This window comes from Coturnix japonica, chromosome 1 (assembly GCF_001577835.2).
Source record: "Coturnix japonica isolate 7356 chromosome 1, Coturnix japonica 2.1, whole genome shotgun sequence".
Lineage (NCBI taxonomy): Eukaryota > Metazoa > Chordata > Aves > Galliformes > Phasianidae > Coturnix > Coturnix japonica.
The window spans coordinates 108,627,587-108,653,190 of NC_029516.1; the positions used below are offsets into that span (position 1 = coordinate 108,627,587).

General features: G+C 36.4%; 1 protein-coding gene across 7 annotated transcripts in view; it reads right to left on the reverse strand.

Moving 5' to 3' along the window:
- The window catches only part of CDKL5 (cyclin dependent kinase like 5), a 117,178-nt gene that overhangs the window by 29,854 nt on the left and 61,720 nt on the right, over positions 1 to 25,604 (reverse strand). For all 7 annotated transcript variants that reach the window (XM_015886105.2, XM_015886096.2, XM_015886114.2 and 4 more), the window contains exons 4-10: positions 19,815 to 19,860; positions 17,708 to 17,844; positions 15,035 to 15,155; positions 13,842 to 13,901; positions 9,100 to 9,190; positions 5,289 to 5,478; positions 815 to 895 (exon numbers count right to left, since the gene is read on the reverse strand). In XM_015886105.2, coding sequence (XP_015741591.1) covers positions 815 to 895; positions 5,289 to 5,478; positions 9,100 to 9,190; positions 13,842 to 13,901; positions 15,035 to 15,155; positions 17,708 to 17,844; positions 19,815 to 19,860 — 726 coding nt within the window. The remainder of the gene's footprint in view (positions 1 to 814; positions 896 to 5,288; positions 5,479 to 9,099; positions 9,191 to 13,841; positions 13,902 to 15,034; positions 15,156 to 17,707; positions 17,845 to 19,814; positions 19,861 to 25,604) is intronic.

The window sequence follows — 25,604 nt, forward strand, 5'->3', positions numbered from 1 at the left end:
TTGAAATTGCAGTTGAGCAATATGCACTACTACAGCTTGAGTTACATCGAATTATAATGCTGGGTGGGGGGCAGGGGGAGAGTTTATGTGAAATAGAAAATAGAATACAATTATTCTAAACACTGTGAATCTCCTCCATTTTATTGTGGCTGAAATTGCAGGAGGATTGTACTACAGCTCACTGTAGTGAATTTTTACATTGTTCAGCCATTTTGAGGAAAGATGGCATTTTCTGGACCACTGAAAGAAACCCAGAACCATATCCTAGCTTGGCCATGGGGAACTAGCTGGTATGTTCCAGAACAGGACTGAAGAACAACTTAAATAATGTGCTTAATAGAAATAAGTGTCAACTACTGGATTAAGATCTCAGACAGGCGAAAAGTTTACTGTGTATCTACTGTCTGTATCCTCACATTTATCCAGTAATGAACAATATTAAGTCATGTCAATCTAATCTTCATTCACTGTGGATTTATCTAGATTTATTACAGGTTGAGAGTTCATCCTCCTACATTAGTAAGGTGACCTGTGCATCACGAATGGCTGTTGGTATGCATGCAGACACAAATGATGGCAGTTCTTTTGTCTGGAATAGATACTGCTTACCAAATCAGTCAAGTTTGGACAGATTCTCCTGGCATTTGCAGGGGATATTTTCCTGATTCCTAAGAAATATCAAGCCTGGCTATAGATGGTGGTGATATCAAAACACCTCAAAAGAAAATTCACAAGTACTTTTAAAATGCACTCTATTAGGAAAGTCACATCTTTCCCTACGTATTACAGACAGAAAATAAATATACTTGTTTACCTTCATAAGATCAAGCAAAACACCACTTAAAATTCCCAAGTATCTTCTTTCTAAAGATTGTGGATGATTGACTGCAGGAAACTGTCAAAGTAATATATCACAAAAATATATTGAGAATGCAAACAAGGTATAGATTAATACAACATTTAAAAAAAAAACCAAACATAAACTGTACAGTGAATAAAGGCATGCAACCTAATGGAAAACATGTATATTGAATTAGTTCATGATTTCGGAAACCTTAGAAAATAATATGAAACAAATAACTGCTGATATACAATATGAATCTAGTCAACCCAAGAAAGTACTTTTGATTAGTAACACGCACCTGAGAAAAGAATTTAGAAATAGTTATTAGATAATTTTTGCTTTTGTGTGAACGTAGTAATAATTAAATACCAAAGATTAATTGACAATTCCAAATTGTTTTTAAGTGAAAAAACCTCACAAAAATGGAATAGCAACTATGCAGTAAGGTTTGGGATCCCTCCCGTGATCGCGTTGCAATACGCGATCTGGAAACATCATGAGAAGTAGAGTGCTCTGCTGGAGGACAGCTTTGGTCAACTACAGTCTTGACAAAACCAGATGAAGGCAGCATTTGAAGCTAGTCCTAACTGTAGAACAGGGCAGGCAGGAAAGATTAAAGGAAGAAAAAAATACAAAGCATAGGATTTTTGCTTTTTTGTTTATGTTGTTTGCTTTGCAAACAAGGCTACAGCCAAAGGAAATGAAAACAGTCATTCTCTTTTTAATCAAGTGAAAGAAAATCTGCTCCATATATCTACGCTGTAACTTAATATCAAGTATAATGAGCTAAAAAGAAATAAGCATCAGAGATGCAATTTCAGATTATGGCATGCACGGAACTGACATCAAACAAACAGGTAAACTGATTGCTGTGAGGTAACTTCAAATTTAAAAGCTAAACACATTTATTCCATTATTTCCAGAATTAGAAATTAAGGCAGGATTTTCAAGATAAGCACAAAAAAAAAAAAAAACCCCACAGAAAACAAGTTCATTTTTGCAACTTATGTAGTTTTTAGAGAAAACTGTACACTTGAATGCCAGAGAAACTTCAGGAAAAACTAAACCAAACAACAGCCAGACGGCTGATTGGTATTAATTGCAGTTTATCCAAAACAATGCAGCTGAGATCCAGATACTTCATTAGCAGTTCCTGGAGCTGTGGTATTTGCCTAATAGTATTCAAGTGCTACAGTTGCAGCCTGGCTTGATCTCATCCACATCTTAACTATGAATTTGCTAAAAAGCCCTCTTAAGTTAACACATCAAAGCTAGAACACTGACAACAGGGAATATGCACTGGCAATCACGTACTCGATACATAAAAAGCCATTGCTTAATGTCCAAATGGACTCAAGTAATGCATAAAACATACCCACATAAAATATTGAGGTATACCTAAAATAGCTGAAAATGTGAGATAACCACAAAATTTGGGTCAGCGATTAAGACAACAGAAACAACAACAACCACCAAAAACCCAACAAGTATGAAGATTAATAAACCATTCTATGCGAAATTTGCTGTAGTATAAAAACACACAACTCCTATATGTTTGGTCTGAACTCTCAGTGAGCAAGAAGTCTTAAATATTTTTATTCCTTTGCATCTATTTCTGCATGTTTAAAGGATTTTTACATCCAGGTGCATATATTTATATGTACACCTTCCTCGGAGTATGACTTCAAACCCTTGCTTTAAAGAGTAATCCAGCAGTACAACTATCCACTCCCAAAAATGTATTTTGTTTGGAAGCAGAATGCATTGCATGTGCACTGCAAGTATGTAATTGTTAGACCACTGCTAAGTGCAATCCCTTGTTTGTACTGGCGTTACTTTTCATAAATTACACCATGTGAGCTTTGAAGGAAAATCAGACCATTAGTTTGAATGTGTTTGTTCCTAAATAGTCCCTGTACTTTTCTTTTTACTTTACTTTCTTTTAAAGCGGTTTCTTAATGACCGAAAGGCTTATTTTAATTATTGACTTTTAAGTCCAAGTCTGTCTTGTTGATCTTAGACAGCAGCCTAGGTGAACCAAGCCTTCCATTCTTCCTCTCCTAGTTTACATAAAGAAAACAGATTTTCAAGTGCAGCATTCTTCTAATTAAAACAAACCTGGTTCTTCTGTCTATCCAAGTGGGCAAAATATTTCTGTACTCACACAGAATGGTCATTATAAATCAGATTTTACTTCCAGAATGAACAGAGAAACATGAAAATGATTGCCATTCACTGCGTTTGTTCATGTCCTCCATCTTATGTGTAACTAACTCATAGAATAACATTACAGCCCTATGTTACCATTTGTGTTTCCATAAAGGTAGGAGCCTGTAAGTTCTTTCTGATACAAGATTATTTTCTTGGGTCTTCAACATACCATGGATGTTTGCTTCCTCAAACAGACGGAAGAGATATAACTGAATACTACCTAATCCTCTATAGTGATGAGAACTGTGTGTACACGCATGAGTGGAGGAAATAAGCAGGAACATGAAGCATGCAAATGTGGCATCTTTACACCTGTGCATGTAGAGCTGGAGTGTCTGAATTGGAATTTCTTAAATCCTGTGCTACAGTATGGCAGTACCTACAGTTATGAGAGAGATTCATAAAGCTGACAGACAATCACATGGACAAGCATTTCCCTTTACTGGGCTAGATTTTATCATGCAAACACCCAGTTCCAGCTCATAAATAATAATTTGCATAATCACAGAATAGCTTCTATCCACTACACAACTGAATATCTTCCACTATTAAGTGCTACTATTAAAAAAACACAAACACATCTGTACTTACAATGTTGTCTTAAAACATGGAATACTTTTTTCAATTAAGTAACAAAAATCATACTCTGAATCAAAATTTTGTAGTATTTTTCATATTTAAGTCATTATTCAGACTTCAGTATTCCCAAAGTACTCTCTTTTAGAAGGCATATGTCACTTCCCTGTCGTTACCATTCCTGACTTTGCAGATGGGAATAAAAAGGCAGCAATCTCTATGAGACCAAGTAATAAAACATTGATCCATGAAATGAACAGAGACTCATGGCACTCAACCCTGTGCTAATCACATTAGGTCCATGCTGTCTTCTTGAATTACTTTACTGTAAAGCTACATAACAAAGATGCTTCATTTTCATCCTGAGACACTGCACAGCATTTAGCCAAGTAAAATTACCCTGCACAAGTAGAATTCTTGTAAAATAACGCTGAAGAGAGAATATTTTATTTAGCTTACAGCTTGTAAAGCACTGCTTTAGAAGGTATATTTTTTTAAAAACAGAAAATCCTTTAGAGCCCTGTTCTAAGCAGGATCAAAACCATACACTACCTTGGCAAGAAATGCTTGTGTTACTGTTTTATAAAAACCTTTGACCAAGGGTGTGCAAACTTTGTTAAAAAACTCTTAGGAATTAGCTATTTTTGTAGCTAAAATAACTAACCCCAAACCTTAATCCAACTATTACTTTTGCTATTATCATCAGCTAATCATAATTTATGGCAGCCTTTAATGCATTTTAAGACAACTAGTTGCACCCCTTTCTTGTTCTCTATTTTTTCTTTTATGGAGTAAGACCCAAATCTCCAATCTTCACCACATATCAGGTCTCCTAAGACATTGTTATGTCTGTTTATTGGATTTTATATCAACAATTTCCCATAATTTATCAAGATCATAAAACTCTGTGAGCAGCATTTGCTAAAGGGGAAAAAAAAAAAAAAAAGAAAGAAAAAGAAGAGATAACCAAAATGGTATTACAAGATGACACAAGTATCATCACTGACCAGGCATTATTAAAGACAAGTGAGTTTTTTGTTTGTTTGTTTGTTTTTAAAATATATATATTTTTTGTCTGACATTTTGCCATCTAAAGCAGCTTCTCCACACTAGCAAGCTTCTGTTTAATTCATGGCATTGTCAAACTCCTGAAATGGGAACAAGCAGCTTTCTTACTTGTATGGCTTACATTAATTCTCCAGGAATTCAAGTAAAAAGGTGAAAAGCTCCCTTATCATCACAACAGCATCCAAGGCCCAGATTTTGCCATCACAGCAGGCTTAAGAGAACCAGCACAAATCTTCCAAACTTCGAACACACAAATGTGCCACTAAACTTCAAAATGCACACATAGCATGGTAATTTTAGGCTTGGCATATTCACTAACAGTCATGACAAGAAAAAATCAAAGAAATAGACCTGTTTAAAATCAGCTTTTAACAGCAAAAAGAACTTATTTATACTGCCCAATACTGGTATAATTAGAATGTAACTTTGAATGATGAATGCTCCATCATCTAAACATCCTGTGGCTGCACAGAAATACATGCAACAGAAAACACAGTACACACTAAATGAAAATAACCTTTATGACGATAACAGTGTAAATATCGTGTGAGTAAATTAATAAAAAGAAAAGAACAAAGCTATCTCTTACCCTCAGTCCATGGAAGCGTGGGTTGCTGTAGAAGAGCTTCATCTGCTCAGCTGGCAGCGGGCCTAGCACCTTCTGAATGGTAAAGAGCTGGTCAATCTCACTCTCCCCTGGGAACAAGGGCTGTCCGTCACTCAGCTCGCCCAGAATACAGCCCACAGACCACATATCCACAGCCTTTCCATATGGGGCTCTGAAAAGTGAACGTACAGTGTTGCTCACTCACTGGCACCATCTTCTTACAAAGCTGTTTTAACTTACTGGCTATGTTTTCCACAGCCTGTTTCCTTACAGCTCAGAAAAAAATAAACCTTGACATTAAAGAAGCAATCTCAAATATCAAGTTCTCTCTTTCTGCACTGGATGGCTTGACATATTGCTGCTTGGAAAGGTGGGACAAGAATTCTTAGGTATCCCCAAGGATTCAGTTACCTTTTTTAAAAAACAAAACGGAAAACGTACATACAAGAATAACCTTTTTGACTAAGATACAGTTATGAAAGTTAAATTAGTACTAATTTTTTTTTTTTCTCCAGAGTGTGTTGTATTTCTGCACTACATTGTTTTATTCCATTGTATTTATTAGATTGATAGACATACTGGATCTTTGTTTCACCCTTCCTACAGCGAAGTTTTAATTAGAGAGAAAACAGAAGCCCCCTGAAGCTATTCCTGAAACTATTCATGAGTTAAGAAACACAGCTAAAGACACAATGAAAACATCACAAAGCAAGGATTTCCTGTTCTGGAGCAAAGCCACGGGTTGGAATTTGGAGAAAAATTCAGGCAGGTGCTCTCTTTGCATGCAGGCAATGCTGTGTGTGGTGGGGTAGATGGCCCTCAATATTTTAAAATGATGCCGACAAAAGAAGCAAGGTCAGCAATTAAGAGGTGGTGGGAGTTCAATGGAAACAAAATTCAATGGTGTCTGTGTTACCCTGGAAAGGACTACACCAGTTTCTCAAGACTAGAGAGTATTTAAAGGATGAACAAGCAGAAAGGATGCTACAGTTGGAAGAAATGATGAGTTTGCAGATGGTTTGTAAGATACATATATATATATATATATGTATATATATATATATATACACACATGTAGTGTAGAAAATCATAATACAAGGAATAGATATTTGTGTGAGGAGTAAACCGTGGTGAACTACTGCAATTTTCAATCTAAAGGCATGAATGCTGAAGAAACAAAACCTGAGGTTCCTCAAAGTGAGTCAATTCAGGATATTCAGTGAATAATTAGCTATTTCTTTCCTCTTGTGAAATGTAAACACTTGAACTTTATTAAAAAAACAAAAACATCCTGTGATACATTTTAAAATTTAAAAAATTTAAAAAAATAAATAAATGTGTTTGATAAAAGATAAATGCTTAATAATCCTGGGGGCTTTGAAATATTAGATATGCTTATAAAGATTTGGTAAAAAGTAGGGGAAGGAGATTTCCCTCTTCCCCTAAGACGATTGTGAAATAAGAGCAGAACTGCCAAGAAACAGACATCAAGTTGTGTCAGAAAAGCTTGGCATTAAAAATATACACAAGCAAAGTTGAAGTCATATTCATGAAATACATATACTCCTCCCCTTGCTCTGCAAGCTAGTCAAATCTAGTCAATTACACACAGAAATGATTCCTGCTACATTTCCTCTGTTAATGAAACAGCTTTGAAAACTGCAGGCCCGACAAATACCTGCCATGTCTGCCAAGCTCTTTGTGTCTTTCCTCTAAAAACCTAATTACTAATAGAGACAAAGCGTAAAATGCTACAACAATGTAAAGACCATGATTGATGCTTTCTTTCCAACCAGTATGTGTATGTGTACACGTATGACAGACACACATTTTTCTGTAAGCTAAATTGTTTAGTTTTTTCCAAAATATGAAAAACTGAGTCTTGCATTTTCTTTTATTGGCAACTTTAACATACTATTCTGCACATAACAACACAACTACATCTCAATTTGATTAAGATTAGCACAGCTCTGGGAATACTTGTAGGACTTTCTTGATGAAACAGTTATTATTCAATGCCTTACCTAGTCAAGAAATGTCTATTCCCTGATTCAAAGTTAATCAAGGGTTCATACAAAGACCTGTTTCTCAGCAGCATAAAACATTTTGCTTGAAGAATTGTTGAGACTCCAAGCAGTCATTTCCTGATTGCTCCTGTGGCTGCCAATTCCTTACTTATAGAATATGTATATATAAATACATATCTGATATACATACAGGAATTATATTTTATTAGAATGCTTATGTAGTTTAGAAGAAGACACTGTAAAACGTGATAGTAATGGAAAGATTACAAACAGTACATTTCCAGGTACTTTAGTCTCTTCTTCTACACTTGTGCACCCAGTGAATATGTTCATGCAATTCAGCCTTGTGAAGTAGTAAAACATCATTTTTACAGATTAATAAAAGACTGAAATTAAATTTCTACTCATGCAACTACTTCTCCCACAGGCAATGTCACACTAATTTCTGAACGCTGTATTAAAATCACTCATAGAGCTTCCTTCAACAAATTCTTCAAACATACAGTTACAGAAATATAGAATATCACAAGGTGGAATCTACCCAACAGGGATCATGGAGTCCACCTCCTGGCTCTATATAGGACCATCTCACATTTAACTTGCTATTAGCCAGAACCTTAGAGAGCATCCCTGAGGAAATGGATCTTAGACTCTTGCCCCTCAGTTTGTACATCTATCCAATTATCCCATTCCAGAATCCAGCACTTGTTCTTGTTAAAATTCGTGTGGCTGGTGATTGCCCAGCCTTCTAGTCTCAGAAGATCTCTCTGAAAAGCCTCTCCACCCTGCAGGGAGACAACAACTCCTCCTAATTTAGTATTACCTATAAACATAGTATGTGTTCAAGTCCAATATCCAAATAATTTATATAAGCATTAAGGAGAACTAGCCCTAAATTGGAGCCCTGGGGAATCCCACTAGTAACTGTTTGTCAACCTGGTGGAACCCTGATTACTATAACTCTTTGAACCCAATCTGTCAACTAATTGTTTACCCTTCACATTACATTTCTGTCTATCTGTACGCCAGAGATTTTGACCAGGACACTGTGAAAAAACAGTACTGAAAGCTTTACTTAAATTTGGAAAGATTTCATCAGATTTCATCAGCTTCTCTTGGTCAACTAGGTAGATTACTTTCTCATAAAGGAAAAGCTCTAGAAGAAGACTCTTGCTTAGCCAAATCAGCCTTTTGTCCCACTTGCTTGACTTGTGACACTTTTAAATTGCCCACTCCCATGCTCTTCAGAAGTAGTACTTCAAAAAGTTAAAAAGCTAGCAGCCTTCTTGATCATTTCAACAGGAGTGGTAAAAGGTAACTGAGAACGAAAATAAAATCATAGTTCTGACTGAAAAGACGAAAAGAACTAGGAATGTAGCATAATGAAGGTTGCACTGCACTACTCAACATGTAACAGATAAAACAAACACTGCAGACAGGACAACAGTAGAAACATCTTTTGAAGGGCCTATTAGGAGGTGCATCTCAAGTAAATTTGTGATCATTCAGTTTTATCCTTTAGTCAATTAAATACTGCTCAGCTCAAGACAGATGAATATAATATATATTATATGAGAACAATATAACTGATTTATGCTGACTTAATGGGAACGAATGAGCAACTATAAATGAAAATCTGGAATTCTCTTGAAATCTTCCCTTTAAACCAACTACAGTTCTCCACTGGCAAATCTTACAAAAGGTGCTTGAGAAAATGCAGTGAATCAGTAAAGATTTATCATGGTTGTTTCACAAACTATACTTACCCAAGCAAGAGTTCAGGCGAGCGGTACCACCTGGTAGCCACATACTCAGTATAGTTAGCATTGCTTCCTTCAGAAAGATTACGGGCAAAGCCTGTCAAAGGAACAGTGTGAAAGATTATAATCCATTTTAAATAAAATGCACATATCATCACTGATTTTGGAGGTAAGAGATCATACTTATTTAAACAGAAGTAAGTTGTTTACAAACACCAGTGCAGAATGTCTGCAAGGACTGCTCATCTACTGTCGAGTCATTTGCAGTTACAGCAAAACTTCAGTCTCAAGGAAGAACAATTAATAAGACCAACAGAGAGAAGAATGCACATACTAGAAAATGCAGAAGTAGATATACACTGTATTTTGTATTCATTCCTCTCCATTTATCGAATGTTAACACCAAAGTAATGATATCACTAGATTCTTCATGTAGTACTCCAGGGCAGCTGCTAGCATTGTTTCGGTAATGTATAGAGCACCTAACTATCAAATTAATTAGAGACTGAGGTCTGACAGCTCTCGGCAGCAAGACTTTGCTATAGAGCTACAGCTCAAACTGAGCCAAATTTAGGGGACTGAAATGTGGAAGCAACATTTTTAAAAAGCTTCTTTAATTGGAATGCTGTACTAAAAATCAGTAGAAAATTTACTTTGGTGAAATCACCAGGAATCTTTTCACTGTTGCATGAGCAACAAAGACAGAATAAAAAGCTCAAGATCTTTCAGAGATATAAGGGATGATTTCACTTCCAAAATAAGAGCTACATAAATGTTATATTATTTTTTCTTTATTTTTGAGTTCTCATGCAGAAGCTGCCAAAAATGATCTTCCCACACATTTATGCTTGTAAAGCTGTCATTTATTTACTGATTTGTTTCTAGTATTATGAAAGTGTCTCACTTGGCAGCATTAGCATGAAAGATCCCAGGGCTCTGTGGTTACACTAATTTACACCAACTTGCAGTAAATGTTTGGGTGCAGAGACCGTTTTCTCAAACTACCAGTCTAATAATAAAGCTGTTAGTGATACAAGTTACAGCTATTGTTTCTTCTTAGACACCTCTCCCTTTTAAAAGTTAGTAAATGGAAAGGCACGTACAGTGAGGAAGAGAAATCACAAAGTTATCCCAAAACAAGAATATTTTTCATCTGTTCCCATGGTTTTGCTAAAAATTATGGATCTCACTATAAAACTTAAAATTATTATTTTTTAGTTTACTTAAAGAGTACATTGGGATTGGGTACATTTCTAAATATTATTATATCTAGAACTGCTCTAGGCAGCTCTGTCTCTATTTGAAATTATGTGATCTCATTAATCTTGTCAGTGGAAATTCTCTCATTCATGATTTTAAACATAAGAAAACCAAGAGCCATCGTGAACAAATGGGACATCACGAACAAATGGTGGGAAGCCCTATCCTGAGAGAAAGGAGAAAGATACTAGCGCCACATGATACAAATGATCACATCACACAGTACATGTGCTAATGTATGGGGCTTTCCTCCAGGACATTCCATTGTAACCTGGTTGCAGCCAGCAGGTGCTGTGTCTAGGGAATCAACAGCAGCTAATGGAATCTGAAAAAATAAATCAGCAGGCCTCAACTTTGACAGATCAGGTGTAGAATGGAGTTGTTAAAACATAAATGGAAAAACCATGGGCTTCAGTTGCACCTACATATTGCCACGTGATGTAGGAAACCATTTTATACACTGCTCTGACTCGTTATCATACTGAGCGATGATGGGTGGAATTGGTAATTCAAGAAAACACAATACTTCATAACAGCAGAATTGCTCATTTTGTGGCATAGCTAGCATACTGATCCACCCCCCAAATTGTGCTGAGGTAATTGGAATAATTTTTATGCAAAAGCAGGAGAAAGTAACTAGGGAGAAGACTTGACCAAACTTATCAGTGAGGAATAACAGAGTAGAACATGAAGATGGAAAGTGATTTGAGTGAGAGCAACTATGAAAGCAACAGAACTTATACAATTATTTCAATACAAGATGGATAAACAAACAAAACAAGACACTTCATCAAAGGACTTCAGACAATGCAGAAGGGGAGGACAGATGCCAAGGCTGAAGGTGTGAGGGGGAAAAAGCAGTTCATAAGATTGTCTGTTTCTTATAGAGAAATAAGACCAACTCAATCAGACAAAGTAAAGCGTTCTAACATTAACAGAATAGTTCAGTTTAAAAGGACCTCCAAATATCATATTGTGCAACTGTCCAATGACATGCAAGGTCTTCACTAGGTGCCTAAGAACACTAAGAAACCTCCATTACTGAGATCTTTAAGAGTAAGTTAAGCAAACGCCTGCCAAGAATGACACAGACATACTTAATCATTTCTCTGAGTGGGTGGAAGAGCTAGAGAATTTCTTGAGGTCTTTTCCAGTCGCACTTCATGATTTTTATGCTTATGCATCATAGAAAGAAATTTTTAAAGCAAGTAATTTTGAAGTCTTGGTTTCGAAAAAGCAAGCATACTAGTCAGAATGCTTAACAATTTCCAACAATTCAGATGCATCTGTTGTAACTGGCCTTTTGTGCTGTTCTCTTTTCCCATTTCTATTGGTAGAAATTACACCCACACAACATGTGTCCAGGCAAGCACCACACAATCTCATCTTTTCTAGTACGATATGTACAGAACATGGCACAACGATTCTTCTTTTAACAAGAACTATCTTATTAAAAACTCAAATCAGTTCGAATAGAAAAATGTCATGTCCACTGAGATATTCCAATTACTTCAAATCTGCATTGAGATGGATGGATGTATTTTTTATTTGCATTTGTTGATATAATGAGGAATGCAGCACTGTATACAATTAGTATTTTTGTTCCAAAACGTGAAGCAAGCTAAGTAGGCAGGCAGCATGTTATACCGTATAAAAGGGCAAATTCTTCCATCCTCATATATGCACATGCAATTGACTCTTGTGGCTAATCTGTTTTTACATCAGTGACTTAAGCTGCCACTAATAATGTCAATTAGCAGTAAGGCTAAAAGGTAACGTGGATAACAAGTATTAAGAGTTGTTCTGAATTTTAAATTCAGCTAAGTCTGACACTATATGCAAAATTAAAACAAATCCACATGAACAACAAAATCAGGATGCCTTTGTTCTATTTCTTTTCCAGCAGCAGAAATACATCCTGGTTTGAAGATGCAACGTGAGCAAGCCTACGGACTAAGCACATCATCTCTACTGGCAGACCTCACTTCATCTTTGGCGAGAAAATCACTGTCCCAGATGTGACTGTGTGATTTGTTTGGCTTTTGATTTTCCTTTAGAATTCCTGCAGGAAGGCTGCTGACAGGAGTTCAGGAGCACAAAGGGCTGGTGGCAAATGCCAACTCAGCTGGTGAGCCTTACCCTCAGGAGGACAAAGATGGAGGGAGGAAGGGAGAATGCCTATAGGGTGTTCCTGATCATGGCACTATTAGTCTTGATTGGAACACGTGTTGGTCACCAGCAGGTGCTTTCTGCTGATTGTTTGCTAATCTCCCTAAGAGGCAGAGGAGTCCAAAGCACATGGTGCCAGCCAGAGCCTGGGGCTATGAGGAATGCTGAAAGGAGAGAGTAGGTAGGAGAGGACAGCCACAGCAGGGCTAGCTGCAGGCTCTTGGCTGGAGACAGGGCCAAAGAGCCACATGCTTTGGACACCAGCACCATTATGTGCTGCCAGACCTATGCATTTCCTGGGGTTGCAAAATAAACAGCCCTCGTTCCAAAGAACTCACATGGACTGGATATTCTAAGGCTTTTCCTGGAATGCTTGCTGGTTCTGAATGTTTAAACAAAAATGCCTTTAAGACTGAAAGAAATAAGCAGCACTGCAAGATACCAGTGTTTGTTCTGTTTTCCCAAAAACCTACTGCAATTTATTTATTTGTTTTTTTGAATGGTTCCTCTTTTCATTCAAAATTGCAGGGGTATGAAATGACAGCTTTCAAAGTGACCTTGGGTAGCTGCATGGAATTGGATTCTATTTTACCAAGCCAAGATGTAAGTTATTTAGAGTGTCTTATTCTGTGTTTATGTAGCATATAGAAGAAAAATAGAGATTGTTGGAACAGTGTATATGCCACCCTGCTGTCTTCTGGGGATTACTCACATAGGCAATTTTGTCGTGTTCTTGGGTGCTGCTTGTACAAAGCCTTAAAGCTGACATTAAACAGTTTTTGATAAGTCAGGAAATATCAAAGTTAACAGCACATGTACAGCTCTGGCTCTACCCCTCCAGCTATTCACTCACTAATTGTATGTTGACACAATCTTCTTTGTTTAATACAATAGAGGATTGACACACCTAACAATGTAAGAAGTATATTAACATATAAGAAGTGAAAATGCCTTTATGAAGTTGGAATCTTTTCTTAAATACAAAAGCTAGATAAATCTACAGTTCTGCCCGTCTCAGTTTATCACCTCTGCTATTCTTATGTCCAAGCCAATAACAGTACTAATAAATCCTTGCCCAACACATGGTGAGACAACAAGTGCAGCATTTCTCTTAATCTAGTAGATGGTATTTCACGAAGTATACAAGAGCATAGATATTTCAAACTACAGTAATAGCCTTAACCTGAATAAGTTACCAGTTCTGACCATGAGAAAGGGTTTTCAACAACATGCACTGTAGAACTTTCACGAGAACGAGGTAAAGCTCCATGCCAAGAGATTTTCTTTAAAAAGGTAAGAAGTGAATCTATTGAACTTACCAAAGTCACACAATTTCAGAACATCATTGTGGCTTATTAAGAGATTCTCTGGTTTGATATCTAAAGCATTGAGTAACAAAGAAAGAAAAGATAGCTGTTAACTTCTCTACTTAATTTTGAGCTCTATCAAAAATATTATTTTATAACAATATATTTAGATAAACATAAACAAAGCATTACAAGACCAATTGCTCAATAAGCTTCCAGCTGCTCTGCTTGTGGACAAGAAGAATTTACTTTCTGTCACATGAAGTCTTTTGAAGTGTTTCCCAACAAAACAGGGGAAGATGAAATGTGTTTACAGACATTCCTAGAGAGCAAAAGAAAATGCAGAATAGTGCATACTGCACGATAATACAATAACCTGTCTTTTAATTACCCAGTTAACTGGTAAAATGTTGTGTTGTGCTTTCTTGTTTCTATATAAAGAGTGTGCTTTCTAGTTTTAAGCCTGTTTCTTATTCCTGTATGGATATTGTGGTAACTGTGTATGGAATACTTCTTTTTCAAACTGCTTTACAAAATATGTCAAACTCTCACCTATGTTTTGATCAGTCTCTACTAAAATAGTATATTGTACAAGAATTCCAATTTATTCGGAAAATTATAAATGTTACTCCTGTAAAGCCATAAAGCAGAATACAATTTTACTAAATGAGGATAAAATACATAAAACCAGATAAAAATCAAACAAAGCAAGTACTGTAATTGCTTAAAATTTAGAGGGAGCTGAACTCATGGAAGTTGGGAAGATATGCCTTCAGCAGAAGTAAAACACCAAGAACCAAGCTTGTTCTGTGTTGTTTTTCTACTAATCACATCCAAACTATCTACTATCAGATTCAAAAGTAAAATAATTGAATTCCCAAAATTGTTTAAAAATTCCTTTTTCTTTATCAATGTTTTACTTTACTGTTTTTACAGTTTTAGTTTACTGTTCATTTAATACAATCTTTACTCGTACGCCAAAGACAGTGGACAGCAAACTTTCTATGTAGATGAATCCAGTTCTAAAGAAATTTGAAGTCATGTTGTGGGCTTAATACTCAGCCAAATCTACAGATTGTTTTGTTGACAAAGAGTTATTGCTTATATTTATGTTAAATGCAAATTCCTTCAAGCTGCAACATCTTTCCCTGTAGAAAGTGAACTCTTTTTGGAGCGCATTTCCATAGGCAGAACTATGCACTCACCTCTATGAACGATATCATTCTTATGACACCAATGAATTGCTTTAATTAGCTGGTAGATATAGCTTTTCACTTTTTCTGGTGGAACTCCATTTGGCATTTCTTCTAGCAATTCAAGCATATTCTAAATGTTTAAAAGACATTATTTAAAAGAGTTATATTTTAGTAGCTTGAACATAACCCAGTTTCAGCTTTCTGAAGCAACAGAGTTACACCACAGAGTCTGGCTATGAAAAAAGAAAAACAAACAAATGTAGTTTAACATTTACGGAATGTATTTTAATCACAAACACAGTACTAGCTAATTTCATTCTAAAAAAGCATTTGTGAAGACAATTAAAGATGAACTGCAAATGTACCACAATTCCTTAAAAGGCTGTCATCAACTCACTTAAAAATTCCTAATAGTCACTTCTGTATAAAAAGTTGCTCCAACAATCACCAGTTTACTGGGGTTGTGAGAAAAATTAATGAATTACAATAGTTTGTAAATATCCTACTACAGTTTAATATACTGTTTTCTTATTTATTAAGCTAGTCCTATAGCTTTCGCATACCAGGCTGCGACTAATCACAAACCACGTCTACACATGAATGGGTATACCTAAAGCAACATATTACTGCTAATGAGAATGAGGTAACAGAGGTAAAAATGCCTCACAGGGACATAAACAGTAATCTCCAGAATATCCTACAGATACACATCTGCTGTAGAAACCTTAGGTATCTTAGTTACTGTAGTCCTATGTCCACATTAACTATTAATGAATATACTTAGCTAAAAATTAAATGGTTTGCTTTAATTGGTAATGAACAATAAAAACTGGTTAGTTTCCTCTTTGAGAAAGGATATTTAGATTTCCATTATGTTAGCAAATATCTCCAATTTTGCACAATTTCAAGTACAATGGAGTTTGTACTCTTAATTGAGTGAATAATGGGCAGCATCAGCCAACTTGCTGACAAAAAGAATTTACTGAATACAGATATGGAAATAAGCATTTTGGCTGTATCGCCTTACACAACTCACTGTATTAAGAATTTAAGCAGTTGAACAGATTTTTCATTTAAAATAAATTTATCTCTGACAAATGTTTTCTTTAGCCATATAATAACATTGGAGATTTCCCTTGGAAGATATTTTAATGAACATAAATGTAAGACAAAACAAAAGGAGACTGAAAATATTTGGAAGTATTTCTGAATTTTGCAATCTACAAATAAATACTGGAACTTGTGTGCTTGAAAGCAAGTTTCCTTGCAGCTCAGATCTCAGAAAAGGAACCCTTCTGCTAAGGAACTGTATTGATTTTAGTTAGATTCTAGTCCACACAGTGGCCTGTAGTTCTGGATAAATAAGTCAATAATTTGGTGTTATAAATATGAACAAAAAGAGAAGCATCAACACAGTGAGATCCTATGTGAAAACACTAAGGGAAATAGAAAAGATTAGACTAAATATGAATTTCAGTAGTCTGGAACCGAGCGCTGCAGGGCTATGGTTCCGTAAATAATACTAGCGTGAGCTTAGCTAATTCAACTATAGCACCAAATTAAATACATGTCCGAGTATCTGGATCACAAGGAATATGGATGAAACAAGCCAAATGTTGGATGTTACAGCTAAATAAGGTCCACCACGTCATGAGTTGCTAATCTGGTGAAATATAAAATTGTCTGCTGCCAAGCTGTGGCCTAGAACTGGTCATCTCACATTATACAATGAAGTTATACCACACACTAAATTGTACAGTATGTACGGGAGACACAAGACTGAAATGACCTGACTTTAAAGGAATAGCACTCAGCTGTACTACAAAATCACACTGGCAGGATATTAAATGAAAATTTGGATCTAGGCAATTATACCTCCTGAAAGCTACACAAATACATATATTTAAGCCTACGTTTACTTTTACTTTGTATATCTAAATACACCATCAAATGATTTCCTTGATAGTTAAGACATAAGGGTAAGGTCATCCTTACCATCGCAAGGATTATAAAACTATTTTAAGACCAATCCGTTCTAGGTTGTTTTTCCCTAGAAACAGACCAGGGTACTTGGCAATAGGTAGGCCAATCCAAGAACATTTTGGGATCACTTTGAATGAGGTCAGGATTGGAAATAATTACAGCGATCTTTGCCAAATCCCTCTAAGCAACTACTGATAGTGGACTTGTTGCAGAAATACACGAACAGAAAATGTATTTTTAACAGGCAGAGATGGAGAAAGTTGCCACAGATTCCAAGGTCAAAATCCTATGATCTTGTTTTGAAAGATGATGTCTGAATTCATTACCCAACATAACACATGACAGTGAATCAACTTTACAATTAAAATGAAGTATCTAGATGGAACATTTTCTTCACATAAAAAACTAAAATGCAGTATTCCAACCTACATAATTTGAACATGTTTCTGTTCATATGTGGAATTTTTTCTTTTTTTTTTTTTGAGAACCAACAAATGATGTAAAAACAATAATAAAGTTATCGGTACCGTTTTGTCACTCTAAATGTTTAATTATAACAATTCAGATCATATTAGAGTTTTTCTCCTATTCCTCTCTATAGATGACAGTAGTTTAATACCTAAAACTATAGATGTTTTAAAGACTTTTCCATTAAGCTGATGATTTAACTGTGGTAAAGACAGTACAAACTCAACTCACTTTTTCCACATATTCGAAAACTAAGTATAATTTTCCTCTTCTTCTGAAGGCTTCCTTCAGCTCCACTATGTTCTCCTGCTTTAAAGTGCGAAGCATTTTAAGCTCTCGTAAAGTGGTTTCTTTGACTTCTTCATTTTCTAGAGTGCAAAAGTGAGAAAGTAAAATTCATTAAAAACAAAAAGACTTAATAAATTGTTATGAATATTTCTTTTGATTAAAATCTCTGTATCTGGGTACTATGGAGAAAAAGACTTCTTTTTTATACTGCAGGCTCTCTGTGCTGCCTGGATGTTTCTGCACTGGAAGAGAGGTACCTGATGACTGTCCAGTCATTATATATCCTTCATAGTCCACACTTCTTAACCATTGTGGTTTCCAGTTGAAGAAAATACTGTTTAATACGAAGCAATAATTTGCATGTCTCTCTTTTCCATTACAAAGAGCACAATGTACCCTTCAAAAACATGCATGTATATGTACCGGCGTCTCTTCTACCTCATGTGTACCTATCATGTGCATGAAGCCCTGGCAAGGTTATGTTCACAGTACTAACACTGGAATGATCATTTCTGAACAGCCTTGACTAGATCTGTTTGTGAATTTATTCTTCAAAATCAATTACAATTTAGGACAGAAGAATCATTTCAATTGTCCAAACAAAGCTTTTAATGGAAATTCAGCAATGCAGACCACTGTAGTAGCCACAGAGAGCAGGAAGTAGAGTAACCACAGATACAATTAATCTATGAATCTTTGATTCTGAGTCAAGAAATTGAACTATTATTCTGATAATATAGCTGCTAAAAAGTGTTTTACTAAAGCTTTGTACTTATCATGTTTATCATTCAGGAGAGCACCAACAAAATGTGAAGTACAATAGAGTAGAATATATTAGCTTTTGTTCTTCATTTAGTCAAATGAAATCCAATAACTCAGTGCAATTGCCCATGCACACTTAGAAGCCAACTTTTTAATATTAGCGCTGTTATCCACAACTGAAGAATATTAAATGGGATATGAATGCATGAATTCAGAACTAAATCCCACTAGCACATCATGTACTGTAAAGACAGAGGAATAAGACATGAGGAAGAGAAACTGCTTTTCCAAGAAAGCAAAAAGCAAAAATGGTTTTGCAGAGGAGAGCATAACACAGGTCATGTCAATGTATACAGTCATCATCAGAAAACAGAAAAAATCCTGAATTGTAGCAAGAGGAGAGAAGGAAGTAAAATAGTATCACCACAAATGTTTTTAGTAAAAATACGTATAATTTAGAGTAATCTAAATCATTCCATTTTAAAACTGAGTGCTCAGTGCTGGCTTGCATCAGCCTGATTGCATTACTTCTATAACCAGACACTTTCCAGAACATTTAGCATGCATATGTCAAACAGCAGTAATTCAGCGAAACAAAAATGGCAATAGAAATAATTACTGTATATTCAGATTTGTAATGAACCACCGTATTAGCAAGACAGATGTGAAATGGACTGAATCAAATTCATCAAAGGAAGTTCTGTCACATATCCAGAAACTTGTAAACAGCTACAATTCCGAAAAGCAGTCATCAATCACATAAACCAATAGAAAGCAAAACCTAATGGCTATGTTGTCTTTCTTTTGTTTTCATTTGTATACTGTCTTATACCATAATCCTGTTTGGGGCTTAATGCTGGAGACTCATTCCCTTTGATATACACTGAATAGACATACTGAGGTCCAACATGTGATTCTGAAGTACCTTCATTACCTGGTCAAGATGACCAACACAGTTAAACAACTACCAGCATTCTTTAACAGGGATTTAAAACAGATTTCTGAACAGTAAGGCTAAAAGATCAGTTACATCCTCCAAGCATTTAACAAAATAGCTGCAATGAAAGACTTTTATTGCATGATATATATAAATATGATATAAATAATATGATAATAATAATTATATAATAAATATGATATAAATAAATAAAATAAAATAACATTTAGAAAGCTAATAAATCATAACCATTTTAAAATCATGTATTGATGTATGAGACTTCTTCTTTTAACTGGAAAGATATTAACAGAGCAGTTATTCACATGAAAAGCTGTGAACAGAAAAGGTTACCTTCACTGTCTTTGAATTTCTTGATAGCCACAATTTCATGTGTCTCCTGTAAAACAAAAGTGAAGAAAGTGAAATTAATAAGATCTATTCAGTCCTTTCTTTCCTATTGGTTTCCCTCTGCTCCCTGAGCATAAGAGGGGAAAAAAAAAAAAAAAAGAGAAAAAAGCATTCTGGAAAATGTAACAATGGAAACCATTGCTCATTTGGTAAATATCTCTGAGATCAAGCCAAATGTAATGCAAAATCATATGCAGCAGACATGCAACACTTAGGAATTCCTTTATGAAAAAAAAAAAAAATGTTAGATGTCAGAAATTCATCTTTAAATGCCTTGTGCCGGGTATGAATTACACTTTCAAGAGGTGTTCCTGTGACTTTTGTCACTTAGTTACTCTCAAAGCTGAACGATTTTTATCTGTTCAAAGTATGAGCGCCAGTGCCTATCCCTGTGAACTGAGCGCATCTATCACTGGGCCAAAATGATTATCATCATCATTCATCAGACCATGCAGCACCTGAATGTTAGTAACATGACGGAGAAGCTTTAAGATCACAGAACATGGGAATGTGAAAAGATAGGCAGTTGATTGCTTCAGTTACTTGATAAGTCAGATCTACATTACACATCTTTTCCAACTTATAACGATATCCCGCTATTAACAGCATACATAGGCTGGACTGAAGACAAGCAATGAAAAAATTAATCCCTTTTAGAATGTCTGATGACACACATGCTGAACAATATAAACATCCACTTCAATTTCATTTTCAAACTGTCACAACACATGAACCTTTTAAATACCTGATCTCATTTAAAGTAACACCCAGAAGAACTACTGTAGCTACTGAAAAAAGCATCAAGATGAAAATCAATACTAATCCAAATCTGAACACCTTGAAAAAAAAACCTCAGGATTTACTGCTCTTTTAGCCACAAGTACATTGAAAGGAAGTGATCAGTTCTCAGAGCTCTCCTGTTCTACACCCAGAGATCTCCCTCCTGGACTTCCACACAGTGCTCTAATGCCTGATAATTCCTGCTACCTGAAACAAGCTGAAAGAGTTCCCTGATTCAGAAGCATTTTGTTTTATTTTATTTATAGGATATATATCCCCTATTTTTTCCACGGTGTCTACAAAATACAGAAGACACAACACTGCTTTTCCAAAACGGTGAAGCGATGCATCTTTACTATCTTCTAGAAAATCACTGCTGTTAACACTGGGAGTATTCAAGCCGAAAGATGCTGCTCAACATAACTGGACATCAGAATAAAAACCAGGCTTCACTGGAAGAGGAAACATCCTACCTAACTAAATGCTATTCTAGAAATATGACAGAAAGAAATCTCTTAACAAGAAAAGCATCTATGTCTAATTTATCTGAAACATTTCTCTGACTAATTTATTTTTTTTTTTCTTTTCTCATGGAAAATTCTGACACAAAGTTCAGTGACACAAAAAGATCACTGAAAAACAGGCAAGGTCACGCCCTTCAGAAAGTGGCACCATTCAGCTATAATTCTATAATCTCACCCTACATGCTTGTAAGAATTTAGTCCTTCTCAAAGCAATGGAAAGACTGAAAGCATCAATAAAGATCAACAAACATGAGTAGAGACAATTGACAATACTGACTGCATGCCCTGGAGTAGCAGTACATTACTGTCATTCCTCAGGCAGTGCCACTAGAGCACTGCATCAGGGCTTTATGCTGATATACCAAAGCAAGTGGTGATGTGACATGTTCTGTGACTGACTTATGGTTTCAGTCTGCATGAATACGAAGCTTCAAGGCCAAAATTTTGCTAGAAGAAGTGAAATCAATCACATTCCCTTCTCATGAATACTGTTCACATTTTGCAAAAACAATCAAGAAGCAAAAAACCCTGTGAACCAATCGGTGAACTGTCTGTCACCCAGTCATAACAACATTCACACAGCATTATGTAATCTTGTACTCTTAAAATACTCTAGGAATTTCCCTCAAGAAACATTGATCAGTTTTTAATCTTGCTGCCATTCAACAAGACCTGGACAGGGTGGAAAGCTGGGCTGAGAAAAAAACCTGATGAGGTTCAACAAGAGCAAGTGCACATACCTACATCTGGGGAGGAGTAAGTGCATGTATCAGTACAGGTTAGGGGCTGACCTGCTGGAAGGAAGAACTGCAGAGATCTGGGTGTCCCTGCAGACAGCAGGGTGAACGTGAGCTAGCAATGTGTCCTTGTGGTCAAGAAGGCCAACAGTATCCTGAGGTGCATTAAAAAGAGCATGGCCAGCAGGTTGAAGGAGGTGATCATTCCTCTCTTCTCTACCTGGGTGAGGCCACATCTGCAGTGCTGTGTCCAGTTCTGGGCTCCTCATTTCAAGAAAGACAGAACTTCTGGAAAGAGCCACAGAGATGATGAGAGGCCTGGAGCATCTCCTGTAGGAGGGAAGGCTGAGAGACCTGGGGCTGTTCAGCCTGGAGAAGAGAAGGCTGAGAGGGGATCTCATCAATGTTTATAAATGCTGAAATGCTGAAAGAGTGAGAGTAAAGCAGATGGGGCCAGGCTGTTGCCTTTGGTGCCCAATGACAAAACAAGGACCAGTGGACACAAACTGGAATACATGATGTTCCATTTGAACATGAGGAAGAACTTCTTTACTGTGAGGGTGACAGAGCCCTAGAACAGGCTGCCCAGAGAGATGATGGAGTCTCTTTCTCTGGAGATATTCAAAACCCACCTGGATGCTTTCCTGTGTAACCTACTGGAAGGAATCTGCTTTATTTGACTCAGTGACCTCAGTGAAAGAGATTTTTTCCAACCACTGCATCTCCACCTTGAGAAAACATCTTTCTCCAATTTTTCAGCTTAAAAAGTAATAAAAACTATTTGGTTTATCTATGAAATATCACTCTTAGTGCAAGAGCACCTTCAGGAAATTAGATCCTGATCCAAAAAGTCTTGTTTATTTTTGAGACAGACCTCTTGGTAAATAATGACAGAACAGTCTGTCTGAGCTTTCATAATAACTTTACTTACTGCAAAATTGATTAGAATTTCTCCAACAGACACATATAAGAGTCTACTTGATAAGAAACACCTAGAATGACCACAAATCCATTTCATATCTTCTGAAAGCAAGTATTATTTACTAACCAGCTGAGTGCAGGAGAAGACTCTTAACGGAATAAGGATTTATATTCTTAACATGCCCCTTTTGAAGAAAATGGCCACACTGACTCCTAAGTAGAGAAAAAAAAAACGAGGATAGGGGATACTTAAACCAGTCTGGATCCACTAGAGAACTTCAAAGTAGGGACAGTTACAAAAGCTCAGCTATTCCATTGAGGGAGGAAGCATGAAAAGAAAGGCTGAAGCCTTTAGCTAGCAGTTTGTCAGAAAACAGCCTTAAATATGCACAAAGGTGGAAAGAGACTTCCTACTTCCTCAAATGCAAGCAGATTGAAAGAGTTTCTTTTGATTTCTGTACCTATGTCTTCCATAAGCAGCTACAAGAACTGTGTTCTCAGCTTGGATTTTATGAGTAAATGCTTGTGTTGCATGTTAGGAAATAATAAACAGCAACTGTTTCTCACTTAAGAATAAGATAAATGTGTGAACTGAACAAGCAGCCCATATATAATCCATAGGCTTGTGGATTGTGGATCCCCTTGACCTGCCTCACACCTTTAAGGAATGCTGACAGATTTTGTATTTTGCACTAGGTTGCATTTTATGTTTTTTAAAAAGTTGAAATCTTCTGATTTTTCCCTTTACTTTCCACAAAAGTCAGGACTAATCTCAGCCTTGCAGGCTCAGCAGAGATGCACGAAACTATTCAGACTAAAGATGAAGGCACAAATGAAGGAAGCTTGGGGAGTTGAGCTCTATCAACTGATGCCAGCCCAGTGCAAATACTCCCTGCATTCTGCTGAATGCTGGGATTTCATAAACATCGGGAATTAGCAGTTTCTTTAACCCATGGCTATTGTGTTAGAATTTTAAGAGTCCCACAGCCCTAAAATATTGCTTTGAAAATAACGCTTGAATGAAGTGTTTTCTGCTGACTACTGGACTGATGATAATGGTTAGCACTGGAACTTTCATTCTCCTAAATGGTTTTTGGTATTGTTTTCTCCAAGCAAGAAAGTGCATTTTTTCCCTTTTACCCCTCACCCCCCCCCCCCCCCTGTGTGTGTATAAAAAAAAAAATATATATATATAAATATATATATAAAAAATTGTACAGGAACGTAATGAAAAGGATGTGAAAGACAGAACAGCTTTTAAATATGTAAGTAAATATGTAAGCACAGCTATTTTTGCTTTTCATAGAAAATCAGTATTATTGCAACTGTTCATTTTAAATAATCTGGGCTTCATTTCATCCAGTTGTAGCACTATAGTAACATTATTCCCTATCATTTTACAATTTGACTCCATTGTTTAATTTCAACCATGGGTATAAAATGGAATAAAAAAAACTCATGAAGTACCTATAATTTTTTCTGATACTGAAAAATCAGTACTCCTTTCAGTTTCAGATTACAATCTTCCAAATCTATTTCAATTATATTCCTGCAAGCCTGAAAACTGGGAACTAAAAATGAAGCTATTTAATAAGTTATAATACTGCACTGGACAGTTAATGGCGTACTTAATTACTTCTTGTAACTTAATTTTGATGTCCAAATGCACGTGACAGTGAAGCAGAAAAAACAGAAATACAACCTGTGCTTTATGACACTGCAGCTCCTTTTAATGAGATTGCTGCTGCCATAAATGCAGAGACAACAAGGTGCACGTAGCTAAACTATTTTCCTAACTATATTAATAAGGTAACACTCCTTCCCTGGGTACCTGGTAACTCAAGACAGGTAAAGCTTACTGGGAAGTACTTCTGAGTTTTAAACACATATCAATATTGTATTCTTATCTGACTTTCCCACTTTTAAATTTCAATTCTGAGCATCAAAGCAGCACGATCTGCTAAACTTCAGATGTTATTACAATTCAAACTTTAACTCAGAAATCTCAACTTTTGCAGCTGATACAAACTATTTTCATCTGTCATTTGTTGTGACTATTCTTCCCAACAGTTAGGCAGGTGCCTTTTTCCTAGCATGTAAGAATAAAAAAAAATTTAAAAAAAAAAATCAATCACAGAATATCCCAAATTGGAAGGGACCCACAAGGATCACGGAGTCCAACCCCTGGCTCCACACAGCACCACTCAAACCCAACGCTATGTCTGCGAGCGTTGTCCAGACGCTCCTTGAACTCCAGCACTGGGGGCCGTGCCCACAGCCCTGTGCATCCCGTTCCATGCCCACCGCCCTGTGGTGCAGCCCCTTTCCCTGACCCCCAGCTGCCCCTCCCCTGGCACAGCTCCATGCCGTTCCCTCCGGCCCTGTCGCTGTCACACAGAGCAGAGCTCAGCGCTGCCCCTCTGCTCCCTGTGAGGAGCTGCAGCCGCCATCAGGCCTCCATCAGCTCCTCTGCTCTGAGCTGAGCAAACCTCAGCTCCTCCTCCTATGTCTTGACCTCTAAAAAGAAAAAAAAAATAAAGACCTACTTTAAACCTGGAAAGACTTGTCAAACAGGTTTCTTCTGCTGAAACTCTTCAGGTGGAACTTCATTTCAGACTAATACATCTAAATTCCAAGATCTGCACATAAGTTAGGCATTCAAGCTACTATTGCAGTCAGCAAAGCTGGAGATCTCTAAGCAACCATTTTGCTCTAAACGTTACTCTGTTCCCCTACCAACAACATTTAAGATTCCCAAAGTATCTGCAACA